The sequence below is a fragment of the Mixophyes fleayi genome, chromosome 9 (assembly GCF_038048845.1).
Source record: "Mixophyes fleayi isolate aMixFle1 chromosome 9, aMixFle1.hap1, whole genome shotgun sequence".
NCBI classification, from domain to species: domain Eukaryota; kingdom Metazoa; phylum Chordata; class Amphibia; order Anura; family Limnodynastidae; genus Mixophyes; species Mixophyes fleayi.
Window position 1 is genome coordinate 33,492,079 of NC_134410.1, and position 16,076 is coordinate 33,508,154.

Genomic DNA, 16,076 nt, shown 5'->3' on the forward strand with positions numbered 1-16,076 from the left:
TTAGCTGAAATTAAAGAGGTTGTACACATAATCAAAAATATTTATTGTAGGGCCGTGTTTCATTAACTGTTTTCACAATTCCGTCTCTGCAAGGACTTCACCTGTTCTCTTCAGAGTCCAATTTCACATTTACACCAATACAAATCTAACCAACAACCCCAACACCCAAAGTACATATCCACTGTATACATTGGTCAGCTTGTCAGACTGTTCTTCTCCCACCTTCCTTCTGTCTGGTGCTTCTTGGATCCAAGACTTGTTTTTATAGACTTGTAACTATTTCTACTTTCAACCTGACACCTTCTCTCACAGCCATATCTGAAGATGCTTAAAGATGAAATACAGAACTGGATTCTCCACTCACTCTCCAACTTGTGACCATGCTGCAACCAAACCCACACTATATGCATCTGTTTGTATATAAAAGAAACGTCAGGAGTCTGCACCATAGGGAACAGCAAAGGGAAGAAAAAGAGGTGTATGAAAGCTGAGTTAAAGGTGCAAGTTTAGTGGCAAAGTGACTCACAAATATTTTGTAATATCTGACCAATCCCAAGGAAGTATGGAGTTAGGTATTCCATTCCGGCCTGGACTACTGATTTACTTCCTCAGTTTGTCTGCCTCTGGTTTATTTTGACCTTGGCCCACTACATACACCATATGTTTGACCTCTGTCATCACTTTGTCACATTTCAGTTTGGGTTTGTGGTAGCCCAGCTGTTCTTGAACATTCCAAGAAAGCCTCTACTTAAGTATATGGAACTGCCATTCTGTGGAATATATCACAAAGTCATTAGGATAAGTTTCAAAGGCGTTGCAAAGGCTGGATGTGTGTAAAGATCTCATTGGTAGAAAAGGGGGAGCAGACTCCAAATGAGGAAATATTCAGCTTCCCTTTCCAATCCTTGTTAAGCCTTCCACAAAAGTGATGTGGTGATAATTAACTATTTGGATGAAGAATGCTGAAAAAAAGAAGCATTATTAGATCAATTGCTAATAATTGTTTAATAGAACAAGAGGTTGCACTTTCAAACAATCTCGATTCGAATAATAAATACTGAACACTTGTCAGATTCTCTACCTCACTGACCCTGGGCATGAAATAAGCATTTAAACAAGAGACTGTTCAAGAGGGTTGAAGTTATGACAAAACCAGATGGACATGTCAGGTTTTGGAACCTTCACAATTGGGTTGGACCATTCACTTATGGACTCCTTAATTATTTCCATGTCTAACATCTTATCTATGTCTTCTTTAATGGCTATCCAGTAAAGCTTCTAGTTCATTATCAACACCACAGGGGTGGTTCTGTTCCTTGTTCCTGTCTCATGTTGTGTTTTGGTTTGATTCACTGTTGCTGAACCTGTTTTTCTACCTAACTACGCATCTTGCCTGCTGCCTGTCACTGACAGTATGCTTGGACCTGACTTCACTAATGGTCTGCCGCCTGCTACTGACCATGTGCTTGGACCTGACTATGCAATCTGCCTTCCACATACCTCTGACATTGTATTGGGATCTGTTTCCATTGGCTGTTACCCTCTGTCTAGATCATTGGCATCAGTCGGCATTCAGTCTTTTCCTGGACATCTAGATAACCACTTACGAGTGACTTTATTATCTAGCTTATTATGTCTTTAATATTACATTTTATGCTGTGTCGTGGGTTTTTAGTTAGAGAAAAGATACTACTACTATATGCTTAAGTCCTAGAGGTAGCTGAGTACCAGTGAGCATGTATAGTTCAGTGGGAAAAAGGGTTCCAAAAGAGGAACTTCACAATTATCTTAAGTTCTAGCATTTTATCTCAGCGAAGACTGCTTCTGGCTTTACAATAGGTTACGTGACAGTGAGCAAAAAATTCTCACTCTGTCACTTGGACATTAGAACCAATACCCGATCTCCTTGTTGCTGACTATGGCTTTTTCTATTATAGTTTTGTTGTTTTCTATTATAGTTTTGTTGTTGGTGCTGTGTTGCCTCAAACTTTTGTTGGACTATTGGGGGCACGTTTGCTAGCCTTATTTGATCCTGTGTCACAAACTGTATTAAATTTGGTTCCGAGGCATCTGTTGCTCCCACCCTTCCTTTATAATATCCAAAACTTCACTTGGTCATCTCTTGCACAACAAATTAAGTGTTAAACCTGTAGCTTTGGACACTGTGCCTGTATATGAACAACAGAGCCGCATTCAAAGCAAGAGAACCAAAACTTTTGACTGCCACAATCCCTTTGTAAATTGTTCCATAACCAGAACTTGGATCATCCGATCAGTGGCACTGGTTGTCGTTTGAAGCCACATTGTCGCTGGTTGGATCAAATCTTACAGCTGTGTTAGAACTGCTTTGTATCTGCCAGGTATAGAACTGCTAAGTTCTACCAGTGGAAGTAAGTCCAATTCATGCAAGTATCTCTCCCTTTAATCTGGCATACTCAGAGACTTCTGTCTGACCTCGACCTAAATAGGATTTTTGTGCATCGGCACAAATAAACAGTGCCAGTATGAAAAGTTCTGCTCATGTACAGATTAACCTCTACCTCATTGGGTGATGACCTGTATAAGCCTGCATGGACTTTTCTCTGTTTGCTGCTCTTGGAATCTCAGCCAAGTAGTTCGCTACCCCTTTAAGAACAGTAGAAAAAGTAAAGAAGTAATGGCCCTGGAATAAATATGCCCACACTGCTACTCGTAAGTGGAAATGCCAGTCCACAACAAAGTTTGTAGAAAAAACAAATACAATGGGAAGCGCAGAGTGTATATAAAAATACTTTATGTAAGCTTATCCAGGTCACATAAAACATAAAATAAAACATCACAAGCTTTACCAAACAAATTTATAAAAACATATTTAAAATACTCATCCAAGAATTAACTAGTGTCAAAATGCTTCTTTATATATTAAATATGATTAAAAAGTGGTGCTTTTTAAGAGAATGATAATGTTACAGAAATCATCAAACCTATTGTACTTTATCTAGTTCAGATGGCATTGTCCATCACAGTACTTGTAATGTGGGGCCGACATGATCCAAATAGTTGTTGTATAGATATGACCTCGATGTAATCTTAAAGTGGTAATAATTACCAAGCCACAATCCTAATGGAGATCACCAGCCCTCGCTAACGATACAGTGTATTTCCGAGTTTCAGCTGCTGATGTTTTTACCCATAAAGGAAGCTCATGCCCTTTTAAACGATCAAGTGTCATATAAAGAAGCAGCAATTACACCCTGGTTCAATAAAGAATGGCTGGCACGTTTCTCTGGCAGTATGTCAGTTTCAGAGTGTACTTTCTGATCATATTTAATATATAAGGAAACATTTTTAAACCAGTTTATTCTTGAATGAGATTTTTTATATATATTGTTTTAATAAATTTGGTTGGTAAACATTCGGAAGCTTTGATTTTATTTTTTTGTGTAAGCTTACATAATTTTTTTGATGTACACTCTGTACTTTTTGTTGGGTTTTTTGTGCTTTTAGAGCCAACTCATTACCTACCCAGGCTTTTGCCAGCCCATTTATCTGAGCCAACATCAAGCTATTCACCACTCCCAGAATGGAACTCCCCTCAACTGCAGTTTGTTTCATTTCCTTTTGTTTGGTATGTGCCTGCAAAGCTTTAACTTTGTCCTCAATGTTTGCTGAACAGCTGGATATTAATAGAATATAGACTCGCCAAAGAATCCCACTTACACCACAACATGTAGGACAGTGGTCCAATAACTGCTCTGCCAGCTTTATCTCTGCCAGGTCTTCACCTGTTTTTATCCATATAGTACAGTTTTACAGCAAATACAATCCCAGATGGCAACCCCTATACCTAAACTATACAGATATCTGCTATTCAGGCATCGACCACCCCTGCACACACCAACCAAGATAAGATAGAACATTGGAAGACATCTCTTCCCACACTGGTTGTGCCTCATCTATTCACCAGGGGAATTATGGGACAAGTAAACACTTTGACCAAAAGAAAAAAAAAATTCCACTCTTGGTTAATACTGGCCAGGGTACTCTCTGACTAATATATGCTTATGTTGGTGGTCAGCGAGACAAAAAAAGCACTTACGGAAAAGAAAAACCACTTTGCATACATACTGTGCTTCAAGAAAGTCATCATACCCTGTCAAAATCATTACTTTTTTTACACCATAAAAATTTAAATAAATGAAATCAAACTTTTTCATGTTTATTTACACATTTCGACAACATTCAACTCATGACAAAAAAGGCAACAGATCCAAAAATCAATAAAGCATGAAAAACTAGAATAACAGGGTTGGAAAAGTGATCATTCCCCTGATATGCTACTTTATAGCAGGGGCGCACACAGGGGGGGGTTTCTGGTTCTCCAGAAACCCCTTCCCTCCGCGAAGATCGAGAAAAACTCCCTGTGGGGTATTAAATTGCTCACTACTGAGTCTCAAATAATCAGGAGTGAAAAACTTATACTGACTGTCCTTCCTTGAGCAAACAGCAAGACAGTGTCAGACCAGAAGAATAATTACCCCACCCACATCGCCACCTAAGCAGGAAATATCTACAGTGGTTAAAATTCCCCTTCCATCTCTGTGTGGTGCAGTATTAATAACAGTGGAGATGTGAAGAAACGATAGTCAGTATAGGGCAGCATGGTGGCTCAGTGGTTAGCACTTCTATCTCACAGCGCTGGGGTCATGAGTTCAATTCCCGACCATCAATGTGGAGTTTGTATGTTCTCCCTGTGTTTCTATTTCCTCCCACACTCCAAAAACATATTGGTAGGTTAATTGGCTGCTATTGAAATTGACCCTAGTCTCTCTCTCTCTGTGTGGGAATTTAGACTGTAAGTTCCATTGGGGCAGGGACTGATGTGAATCAGTGGCGCTATATAAATAAGTGGTGATGATGATGATAGTTGCCCAGTGGAAGTTGTCCCTAATGAATGTTCCTGGTCATTGAGGTGTAATTGCGGAAGAACTAATACTCAGGATATTTGAAGAAGTATTAAAGTCCCATGGTACAAATTCTACACTGTTGAAAGCAATGTGATCCTGAGGATTACTACGCTATATTTCAGAGCTGTTATCAGATGTTCGCTTTGCTTATGGAATGTTGAAGACGATCCCAGCCAGATATTTACTCTAGAAACCTTAAAGTTGAGGAGATGTAGAGGGTGTGATGTAATATCTTGTAAAGTACAATGTGGGCAAATGCCTATGTAATGCATAGTGTTGTGTTAATGCATTGTATTTAATTGAAAATTATAATGTATGACAACAGAGAGACAGTGTGTTACAAAGACAAGAACTGCATAAGAGAGGAAGAAGGAAGTCAGGAACTTTAGACTGGACAGTAAGTAAGTGTAAATTTGCAGATTGCTTGCACCATAGGCATAAGAGAGCCTACAAGAAAACTTCTGCTACTCAGTTACTGTATTATGAGCACCTAAAAACCAGTGTGAACAGCTCTATGAATGAAACACACTGTGTTGTTCAATCTTAATTATTTTAATAAAAAACGAGTTCAATGTGTTTCCTTCCCTAATCCCATGCCATTTGTAGTCACAACTTTATAATCCACCATGATACACATTATACTTACATGCACTCATATGTGCTTTCAGCGCACATTCCACTGTGTGCCATTCAAAATGACAGGATCCCAGATCCCCATCTCTGGGCTCTGCAGCTGCTATCATCCTCTGCCAATACTGGCTGGTAGTGCTCAATTTTTTTTTATCCAGACTGACTTCTAATTGGCTTTCAGAGTTAAGAACAGGGCAGGAAAGATACAATAATCTTGATAACAGCTCCACTAGCCAACCAGAAGAGTTATTGAATAGAAAACTATCCACCTGAGATTGGGGTCTGTATTGTACATTAGCCACCAAGATGTTCAACCTGGACTATGCAGTCTACAAGACAGTGCTCGATCTGTATTCTTTACAGATCGATCAGCTACAGCTTTGTGAGTCAATGGCTATGTAATTAATTGAACGTAGATTTGAGTATGTAGCATCCAAAACTCTTATTAGAATATTTTTGTAAATGCAGCCTATGAATTCCCTAGAAACGCTTTGTGCCACATACCACAGTGATGTCATTAGTTTATAATAATTTATAGATTGTATTCTCATAAATATGTTTTTCACCCTCAACAAGCAACAAATGGCTGCATCCAGTGTGCGCAGGTGACCAGTGCACTTTAAATGCTGCTGCCTAGTTGTAAAGCAATATTTCCACATTGATAATCTTTTGAGATAACCTACTAGTTTGTTATTCAAATTAGGTAATAAATTATTTCACTTCCTTTATTTGAAATTGTACTGTAATTTCCAAATATATTTACTCGCAGTAAGGAAGTTATAACCTTTATTTTGTTTGGGCAGCACGGTGGTTATCACTTCTGCCTCACAGCACTGGGGTCATGAGTTCAATTCCCGACCATGGCCTTATCTGTGTGGAGTTTGTATGTTCTCCCTGTGTTTGCATGGGTTTCCTCCGGGTGTTACGGTTTCCTCCCACACTCCAAAAACAGACTAGTAGGTTAAGTGGCTGCTACCAAAATTGACCCTAATCTGTGTGTCTGTCTGTCCGTGTGTGTGTTAGGAAATGTAGACTGTAAGCTCCAATGGGGCAGGGAGTGATATGAGTGAGTTCTCTGTACAGCGCTGCGGAATCAGTGGCGCTATATAAAGAAATGGTGATGATAATGATTTTGTGTATTTTGCTTACAAATATCAGCAGTGGCACAGTTCTACATACGGAATACTATAGAAATTTGAGCTTAACTTGGGATTTTCAGCTTTTCAGTTGAGCTTTCAACTGGTACATGACCATTATTTGCAGGGTCCAAAAATGAGCAATTTGTCTGACTTATGGAAGTGTCAAATCATTTCCTTTCTATTGGTTAATAAAACAGATACAGCACAATATATAAAGCTATATATCCCATTTTTATACAACTGTTTCAGTCTTATCAAATCTCATCACTACAATATATGGAAAAATGGCTTCTAAAGTGTAGGACTTGTAGCGCTGTCATTAAGTTTATAGCTTGTCAATTCTATGGTAGGTAGCAACGAGACCAAAATCCCACTCAGTTTAAATTGGAAAGATACAACGCAAGCTGCAGACATTAGTTGTGATACGACGTCGTTTTGTTTTGTGATTTCCATTTTTACATTTTGTGGTTAGTATTTTTGGAACCATATTATAACCACTTTGACTCATTGTTCTATTATTTATATTTACGCATGTGCTGAAGCTATAATACAGTATAAAAACAACATCAGTGGATTCATCGATTCTAGTTAAATTACGGCTTCATACATCCCTGATCTGGGTAACGCTGACGTGTACTTTTTTAGTCACTTATATTCCAGCCACACTCATGATACATCGTTGTATTTTTTCAACCTAAAGCCACCTTGATTCATCCTGCAAATGTAATACTACTAACAGTCTAGTGGAAATGTTTGTGAAGTTTGTGATGTACTTGTTTTGGTAAAGAAATATAATTTTATCCAAAGCTGCTGTCTTAACAGAAAAAAAGCAACAAAAGTAAAACAAAGCAAATACACACACAATCACATCATAACAAGACATATTAGGCCCGATTCATTAAGAAAAGTTAAGCAAAAGTAAGTAAGGCAAAAAAACATGTTCCATTGGAGGGCAGCACAGTGGCCTAGTGGTTAGCACATCTGCCTCACAGCACTGGGGTCATGAGTTCGATTCCCAACCATGGCCTTATCGGCGTGGAGTTTGTATGTTCTCCCTGTGTTTGCGTGGGTTTCCTCCGGGTGCTCCGGTTTCCCCCCCACACTCCAAAAACATACTGGTAGGTTAATTGGCTGTTATCAAAATTGTCCCTAGTCTCTCTCTCTCTCTCTCTGTGTGTGTGTGAGTATGTGTATGTTAGGGAATTTAGATTGTAAGCTCCAATGGGGCAGGGACTGATGTGAATGAGCTGCGGAATTAGTGGCGCTATATAAATAGCTGCTGATGATGATGATGAGGGGAGGTAAATTTAAACTGTGATGGCAGCTTTATATTTGGTGTAGGACATGTCCTAGATCAACTTTACATTTCAGTGTACAAATAAAGCTATTAAGTATTTGTGTGCTACATGAAAAAAACAGCCAGTATTTTCCTTATGTGCAAAATAATAAACTAATTTGCACCCCTTGCATTGCAACATGGTTTTGTCCAGAAAGCTTAAGAAAACTCAAGTTTTCTTTTTAGGACAACTATAAATTTGCCATCACATTTTAAATTTACCTCCCCCTCCAATGCAACACGGTTTTGCCTTACTTACTTACTTACTTTTGCTTAACTTTCCTTAATGAATCAGGCCTATTATGTGTATAAATTAATGACACAACTTTCATTTTTTAAATGGCAGTTGTCTTCGATATCTCAAATACTATCGCTCTGGTGGTCACAGATGACTTAATTTTTGCTCATAAATACTAGTATACTAAGAAGAAACACATGACACCAATAAACTTGTCACAATTAATATACCAAGGATCATTATACAGGATATTTTGTTGTTAATATTTTGGCCCAGACAATTATGTGTATTACCTTTTTTGCTATAATTTATTATGTAAGTGAACTGTTTCCAAGACTGGTTGTGTCTATTGTTGGCACAGGGCCCGTGGGAAACTTTATACCTAGCAGCATTACACACCACAAAGTCTTTGTGAAACAGACACTTTCAAAAACAGAAGCAAAAAAACTACCCACTGTGGCAACCAGTCAAAAGGTCAGACTGGATGTCTGACACCCCACGCAAGCAGAACAGGAAGTTAGATGGCAAATAGACCAAATAAAACAGGAAGTTGCTCAACATATAATTATTACACATAGAACACACTGAGATTAAATGGACCTGATTACAATTGTATCATTTAAAACCACATTTAAACAAAGTTTCAAAACTCGTGTAAATATACACAGTTATAGGTGTTGATATCATTTTGCAGACCAAGGGGGACATTCAATTCAGAACAGTCCGCGTAGACACATCACCTCGATGTTCGAGATGAAATTCCTGCTCATTTTCCCTTGTGTACCTTAGAGCTTCGCACAAAAATAAGCAGACGTATCTTACCATAAATGGGGATGTTCAACTGTTACTCATGCTGAATTGAATCAAGTCTCAATTTTGAAACTCTTATTGTTGGAGCTGAATCTACTGTTGCTCTTCTTTCTCAGTCTCAACAGTTGCTATGTTTTACTGTTCTGCAAACTATAGGTATTTAGTATTATCACTTAACTTATCAATTAACTGATACATTTGTCTATAGCCTAGACAGAGCCCTGTTACTGGAGTTAATGAAAAAGGAAGAACAATATCAGTACACTCCTGTCTCTGGAATATGGCAAATTTTTTATCATTGTGGTGATTAAATTCCCTTTTTCCTACACTTTATCAAAAAAGATTACTGGTACAGCTGATAGATACTCCACTGCCCCTGCCCACTGCCACTGCCTCTGCAATACTGTAACAGAGCGGTAATTGATAACTTACACCTTAATTCAGGCCAGTTTCTGCAGATATGTTCATGCATGGGGCAGGCTTATAGATTTGGGCTTTCGGTTGTTGAAAAAGATAAAAGTTGTATGTGATGGGACAGGTCTTTATAGCTACTAGAGCGGCTATTGCCCAGGCGTGGAAACAGCCTCTCCCACCTTCGTTGGCAAAGATTATCTCTAAACTTTAGTTTCGAAATGGAAACACTTGGCATGCCATAGTCCACGGCAGTTGCCTCTCCATTGGTGAAGTGGTGGGCTTGGCATGACTATGGGACTGAGGGAGTTGGAGCTCCATCAAGAGGCTCGCAACAGTCTAATGGGAGTAAGTCCCCAAATATGTTGCTTTTGGTTGATTTGTAGAGTTCTATAGCCATGGTTAAGGTTGGAGTAAAATTTTAGATTATGTGGGGGAAGACTTGCCGGGCATCTCAGTACACTCCATTGCCCGTTATATTGTGCTGAAATAGTTTTGAAGTGCTTCTTTATATGTTATTTGTATGCATTTTATGACATGTTGTTGTGTTCCTTACCCACTATGTACCCCCTCCCTAATTTGTTTTTATTGTCTTTACCTTTCCTTTTTTCTGTACCCCTTAAAAAAAAATCTTGAAAATCTAATAAAAAATTTTGAAGGTTAAAAATAATAAAAAAAAAAGCCTAGCAATGTTTAAAATTAGGTAAAAGATATTTAAGAATTTTTAAAATTCTTAGACATGTAAAATTGCTTTATTAAAATAATAATAATGCATTTTTTTCCCCAATGATTTTAACTTGTTATAGCCAAGGCATGAAATCCTGTCGCATTAATAATAGACAGTGCTCGCTTTTTAGAATATAACACATTAAAATAAAAATAAAAAGTTTTTCTTGTTATAACCAATATAAATACTGCAATAATAATGCAACAATAATATTACGTGTTTGTTAATAATAGGTTTCTTAGATGTACACAATGTGATGGCATAGAGGATTGTGGGGGCACAAACTAAGTGACTTGAAGGCCTACATTTTGTTTCATGGTCCCTGTGTTAATAATCCCGGTATGTTGGGTACATATAGTTAGGCTGGGTACACACTACATGGTTTTCACTGTGTATGCACTCACGACCAGCAGTGTAGACAGATCTCTATATAGTGTGCAGAGTCACGACCTTTTCAGCCATTGGTTATGATAGATCTGACTGTAAATCGGGTAAAACATCAATAGTGTGTACACAGGAATCAAAATGCTTATTGGGACTTTCAGTTGTTGGTAAAATCACTAACGATATTGCATCGGGACAGGGCCGTAACTAGGGCTGTGCGATAGGGGCGACCGCCAAGGGCGCAACGCTGAAGGGGGGCGCAGTTTAGGAATATTTTAGGTTATCTTGGTTAAAATTGAGAGCCCCAGGCACTAGGGGCCTGATTCATTAAGGATCTAAACTTAAGAAACTTCTTCTTTCAGTCTCCTGGACAAAACCATGTTACAATGCAAGAAGTGCAAATTAGTATTCTGTTTTGCACATAAGTTAAATACTGACTGTTTTTTCATGTAGCACACAAATACTTGATAGCTTATTTATACACTGAAATTTAAAGTTGATATTTGTGTGCTACATGAAAAAACAGTCAGTATTTAACTTATGTGCAAAACACAATACTAATTGACACCCCTTGCATTGTAACATGGTTTTGTCCAGGACACTGAAATAAGAAGTTACTTAAGTTAAGATCCTTAATGAATCAGGCCCTAGAATTCTAAGTTACTGCTCTGCAACGGAAGAACTTTTCTTTAGTGTGCACCCAGCCTTAGTTAGTTAGTTACCGGTAGTTAATTGAGAGAGTTAAAAATTCAAAAGAGGTTCTTGGCACAATCTTCTATTACTCTGATTAAATGAATACTATATAGTTCATGTCTTTCAGACATTGTGGAGGAAAGCTGTTTAGCATTAGCTGTGAGAGGGAGAATAATTGTCTACCTTTCTGTACTGTTGGTTTTTGTGGCCTGCAAGATAAGAGCATCTGCTGTGTGTTATGAAGCAAGTGCCCAACTGTTTCCATTATAATCACTACTGTGCTTTGCAGCTTGCAGTTCACAACCTTTAAGACCGAAAAAGATCAAATAAATGTGAATAGAATGTTTGCTTTTATGTGATCCTATCTAGTATCCCTGAAATTGTTTCAATTGAGCTGTTTGCATTTGATTGGCTGTATCAAGTTCCGGAGATCAGATGCTGCAGTGGGACAATTAGTCATAAGAGATATGGGATCAAAATGTACAAAATATAACTAAAGTAAAATTATCTTTATACTGGGTTAGGCTGTTATGTTTTGTTCACATAATTATTATTGGTCACATAACATAATTACTATTGTTCACATGATTATTTTTGGTCATATAACATAATTACTATTGTTCACATAGCATAATTATTATTGGTCACATAGCATAATTATCATTGCTCACATACCTTAAAAATAAAATGAGATTGCACACAATAAACCCCACAAATAATTTAGAGGTTAATTGACATAGGAGATTATTATTTTTTGCATCGATACTTCATCTTCAGATCCTGCTTTGTTTTACTACCTTACTTTCACATTTATTATATACTAACTTTATAGAAATATTATTTATTTTTATGATATTCATTTTTTTTTTTTATCAGTCTCCATATTTAGCATTAGAGTTCCTGAAAACGTATCCATTAAAGGGAATTTTTGCTGTAAGGCAGCAGCACCACCTGATATCATGATAATATAATACACAAGTGATGTTAATAAATATAGGTATTTGCATAAATTATATCAGTGACTCTTTATATCATCACTTGAGGTTCAGTAGGTAAACATGTACTATGAGTAATAACGCACCTTATGGTGTTACAGGTATTAGAAGTCACCGTAGAGCAGGGTTTCCCAAACCCAGTCCTCAGGGCTCCCTAACAGTGCAGGTTTTCCGGATCACATATGACATAATTAGGACCACCTGTGGATCTGTTACAATGTGTCAGTCAGTAATGAATACACCTATGCTCCAGCAAGGAGATATGGAAAACCTGCACTGTTAGGGAGCCCTGAGGACTGGGTTTGGGAAACCCTGCCGTAGAGGTTTGTGACCTGATAAAATCATTCTGCCTATAATAGTGTTTCTTAACTCCAGTCCTCACACCTCCTCCACAGATCATGTTTTCAGGATTTCTGTCTGTGGAAGCAGGTGGGATAATTACTGACCCAGCCAAATAACTCACTAGTGCAGTGTTGGCTAACCTGTGACACTCCAGGTGTTGTGAAACTACAAGTCCCAGCATACCCTTACAGCAATAACCTGCTATATATTGGCAAAGCATGCTGGGGACTTGTAGTTTCACAACACCTTGAGTGTCACAGGTTAGCCAACACTGCACCAGTGCATGATTAAAGAAATCCTGAAAACCTGCACTGTTAGGGAGGTGTGAGGACTGGAGTTAAGAAACACTGGCCTAAACCTTTTGCTTTTAAGTGATCACAGTGACTTCCATGTTTCATATAAGTAAGGTGTGAAGGATCTCAGGAACTCTGTACAAGTTACTGAATAAGTTACATTGTTAAAGAACACTGCCTTGCTGTCAGTTGTTATAAACAAGTTAATTGCTTACTGTACATATGTGTCATACAACTGCAATATGCAACTTTGTACATATTATTAGTGGTCAATCAGGAGGTTTGTAGTCTATAATTTGGAGCAGAGTGTATTGTGTTCTTCTACTCAATCAACCCTCTGACTCCTGACCAACATTACTGTGTGACTGGATCATATAGCGCCCTAAGCACTTACTACCTCTACAATCTGGCCCGGACCAATATGCAAAATGTAGCACTTAACCTTGTGTATCAAACTCCTATTGTCCTATAGATTATAAGCTTGTAGACAGGGCCCTCCTACCCTGTATTGTTTTATTACTATATTTTTCCCAATTGTAAAGCGCTATGGAATATGCTGGCGCTATAGAAATAAATGTTAGTCATAATTGTTCTCAATAGTAGTTTTCACTGGTGCCCTTTCTGTGTCCATCAGGAGGTGTTGGTGGAGTTACTGGAGCAGTGTGTGGACGGCTTGTGGAAAGCGGAGAGATATGAAACCATATCTGAAGTCTCAAAGCTGCTTATCCCAATTTATGAAAAGAGGCGAGAATTTGAGGTTTGTAAAAAAAAATATTACTGTATCGCACTATATTTGCCTTTTGTTATATATTTTTTTTCTTGCACTGCCAACATTATGTGTGGTATTCTTGACGAGATCGTTATGTCTCTGGGGTGGTTTAATCATGCAGTTTGGGATAAGACTTTACTTTGGCATGCACCAATTTGGGTGCATTCTGAGGGCAACATATGCTTACTGTTGACATGGCTTCTGCATTCATAGCCACTGATTGTATTTAGAGGCTAGCTGGTCACACCATGGATCTCACATATGGAAATATAGTGCATTTATACAATTGATGCATTTGTACTGACTAGTATTAAAATTTTATTTTTCATCACTATATTGTGAAAATAAATTTTTGCATTTCTATTTTAGTCACATACCCCCTAAAGGGTGTTTCCACTTTAAAGGTCCTTTCTAAAATCCCCCACTACTCATTCTAGTGCTTTAGTCTGGGTCTCTCCCCGGGGATAGCCAGTGTTTGCTTCATTAAGCTGCCATAAAGATGTCTACGCCTAATTACTCCTGAGTGCGTGGCTTCTTTTCCCGTAAAAATAAATATTTTTGTGGTGAATAAGAATTCATCTACAAGTGAACAACTACCAACAATCAAAAGCCACTTTCCAACGGTATATTTACACTAAAGCCTTGTATCAACTGGTGTTTAGCTCTACTAAAAATGTATATAAAGACATTCACATTCGATATGGATTACATTCCAAAAAACACATTTAAAAAACACCAGTGGATATGAGCCCTAAATATGAGTATCTGTAGAATAATTAGAATCATCTGAGCCCCATTTTACTCATTTCACCAACCCTTATTCTGCTCTCGATCCAGATTTCCAGTCCCCTCACTACTCTAGTCCCCTTTCTACTCACCATTCAGATTTCCAGTCCCCTCACTACTCTAGTCCCCTTTCTACTCACCATTCAGATTTCCAGTCCCCTCACTACTCTAGTTCCCTTTCTACTCACCATTCAGATTTCTAGTCCCCTCACCCTGGTGTTTCCTGTTAGTCTGCTATTGCTTCCCACAAATTGGTCTATTTATCACCAAATTAAGTGGTTATCCAGAATTTGGAACTGAGTAGATAGCTCTCTACATACTTAAGTGATCTGTTGTACTATGAATTAACCTGTATATGCATTGATGCTTTGAGAGCAATAATTTGACATAAATTATGCCTCATATAGATAATGTGCTTTGAGCAACAGGGACCTAATCAGTTTGTCCATACTCCATGCCATAAATCACTGTCTCCTTTATGAAAGAAGGAATGAAAATATTGCTATGTATACATCATATACATCAGCCAACTTTTAGGATCTCTCCTCTTGCAGATCCCAGGGGGGAGATCCTGGTCCCGCAGATCGTATCATTTGACTTCCCCAGGCCCTGAAGCTCAAACGCTGCGAATGATGGGGTAATACAGGGCAGGGCTAGGATGACGGGGAAAAATGCAAGAGGTGACACTGTTCTCCTGGGGGTCAGGCAGAACCCCTAGACATTCTGGAGTCTCCCGACCATTCCGGGAGAGTAGTCAACTATGGTATACACACGTTTATATATTCACACATACAATATACTAAAGCATATTAAAGTGGAAATACTTATCTTAAGAATCTGCCTCTGTCTTTTTTTCCTGATTAGATTGGATAGAGATGGACTTGGGTCTGCCAAGCCTGTGAAAATTAAGGACTTCTTTAAATCAATCCCTTAGTAAACCCAAACTAAAGGGCCTGATTCATTAAGGCAAACAAATGAGTACATTTTCTCCTGAACATACTATGTTAGAATGCAAGGGGTACAGAATAGCTTATTCTTTTGCACATAAGATAAATAGTGGCTGTTTTTTTATGTAGCACACAAATACTTGATAGCTTTTACCTCCCCCTCCAATGCAACATGGTTTTGCCAAGGTGCAAAGTTACTCCTTTTTTTTTGCTTTACTTTCCTTAATGAATCAGGGACAAAGTATCTAAAGGAATTTAGCCTCTGTCTTGTACAAAATGTATTGCATATGTTGGTCTATCTGCCTTCTTTTCCTTTCTACATTGCAATCCCACACCATTGCAAACCCCGATATCTACTTTCACATGCTGTACTTTGTGTTTTTTGTCAGCTAAATAGATAGTGTAAATTATTCTGTTTGAAACCTTCTGGGCAGTTAACTGAATAAAGAGCTTAATTTGGTTTAGGTCAAGAGCCAGCATCTGTTTGTTTTGCTTAAAAACATGTGCAGAGCTGTTTACATAGAGTGACTTTAACACAGTGTACAGTACAGCAGCCATTGCAGTGTTTTCTGGGAAGTGAGAAGTGAATGTGCGTCTCTTTTCTTTACTGCAGTTATTGATTTGATGAAT

General features: G+C 38.1%; 1 protein-coding gene across 2 annotated transcripts in view; it reads left to right on the forward strand.

Moving 5' to 3' along the window:
• DOCK11 (dedicator of cytokinesis 11) overlaps positions 1-16,076 on the forward strand; it is a 216,527-nt gene that overhangs the window by 158,717 nt on the left and 41,734 nt on the right. For both annotated transcript variants that reach the window (XM_075187236.1, XM_075187237.1), the window contains one exon: positions 13,579-13,701. In XM_075187236.1, coding sequence (XP_075043337.1) covers positions 13,579-13,701 — 123 coding nt within the window. The remainder of the gene's footprint in view (positions 1-13,578; positions 13,702-16,076) is intronic.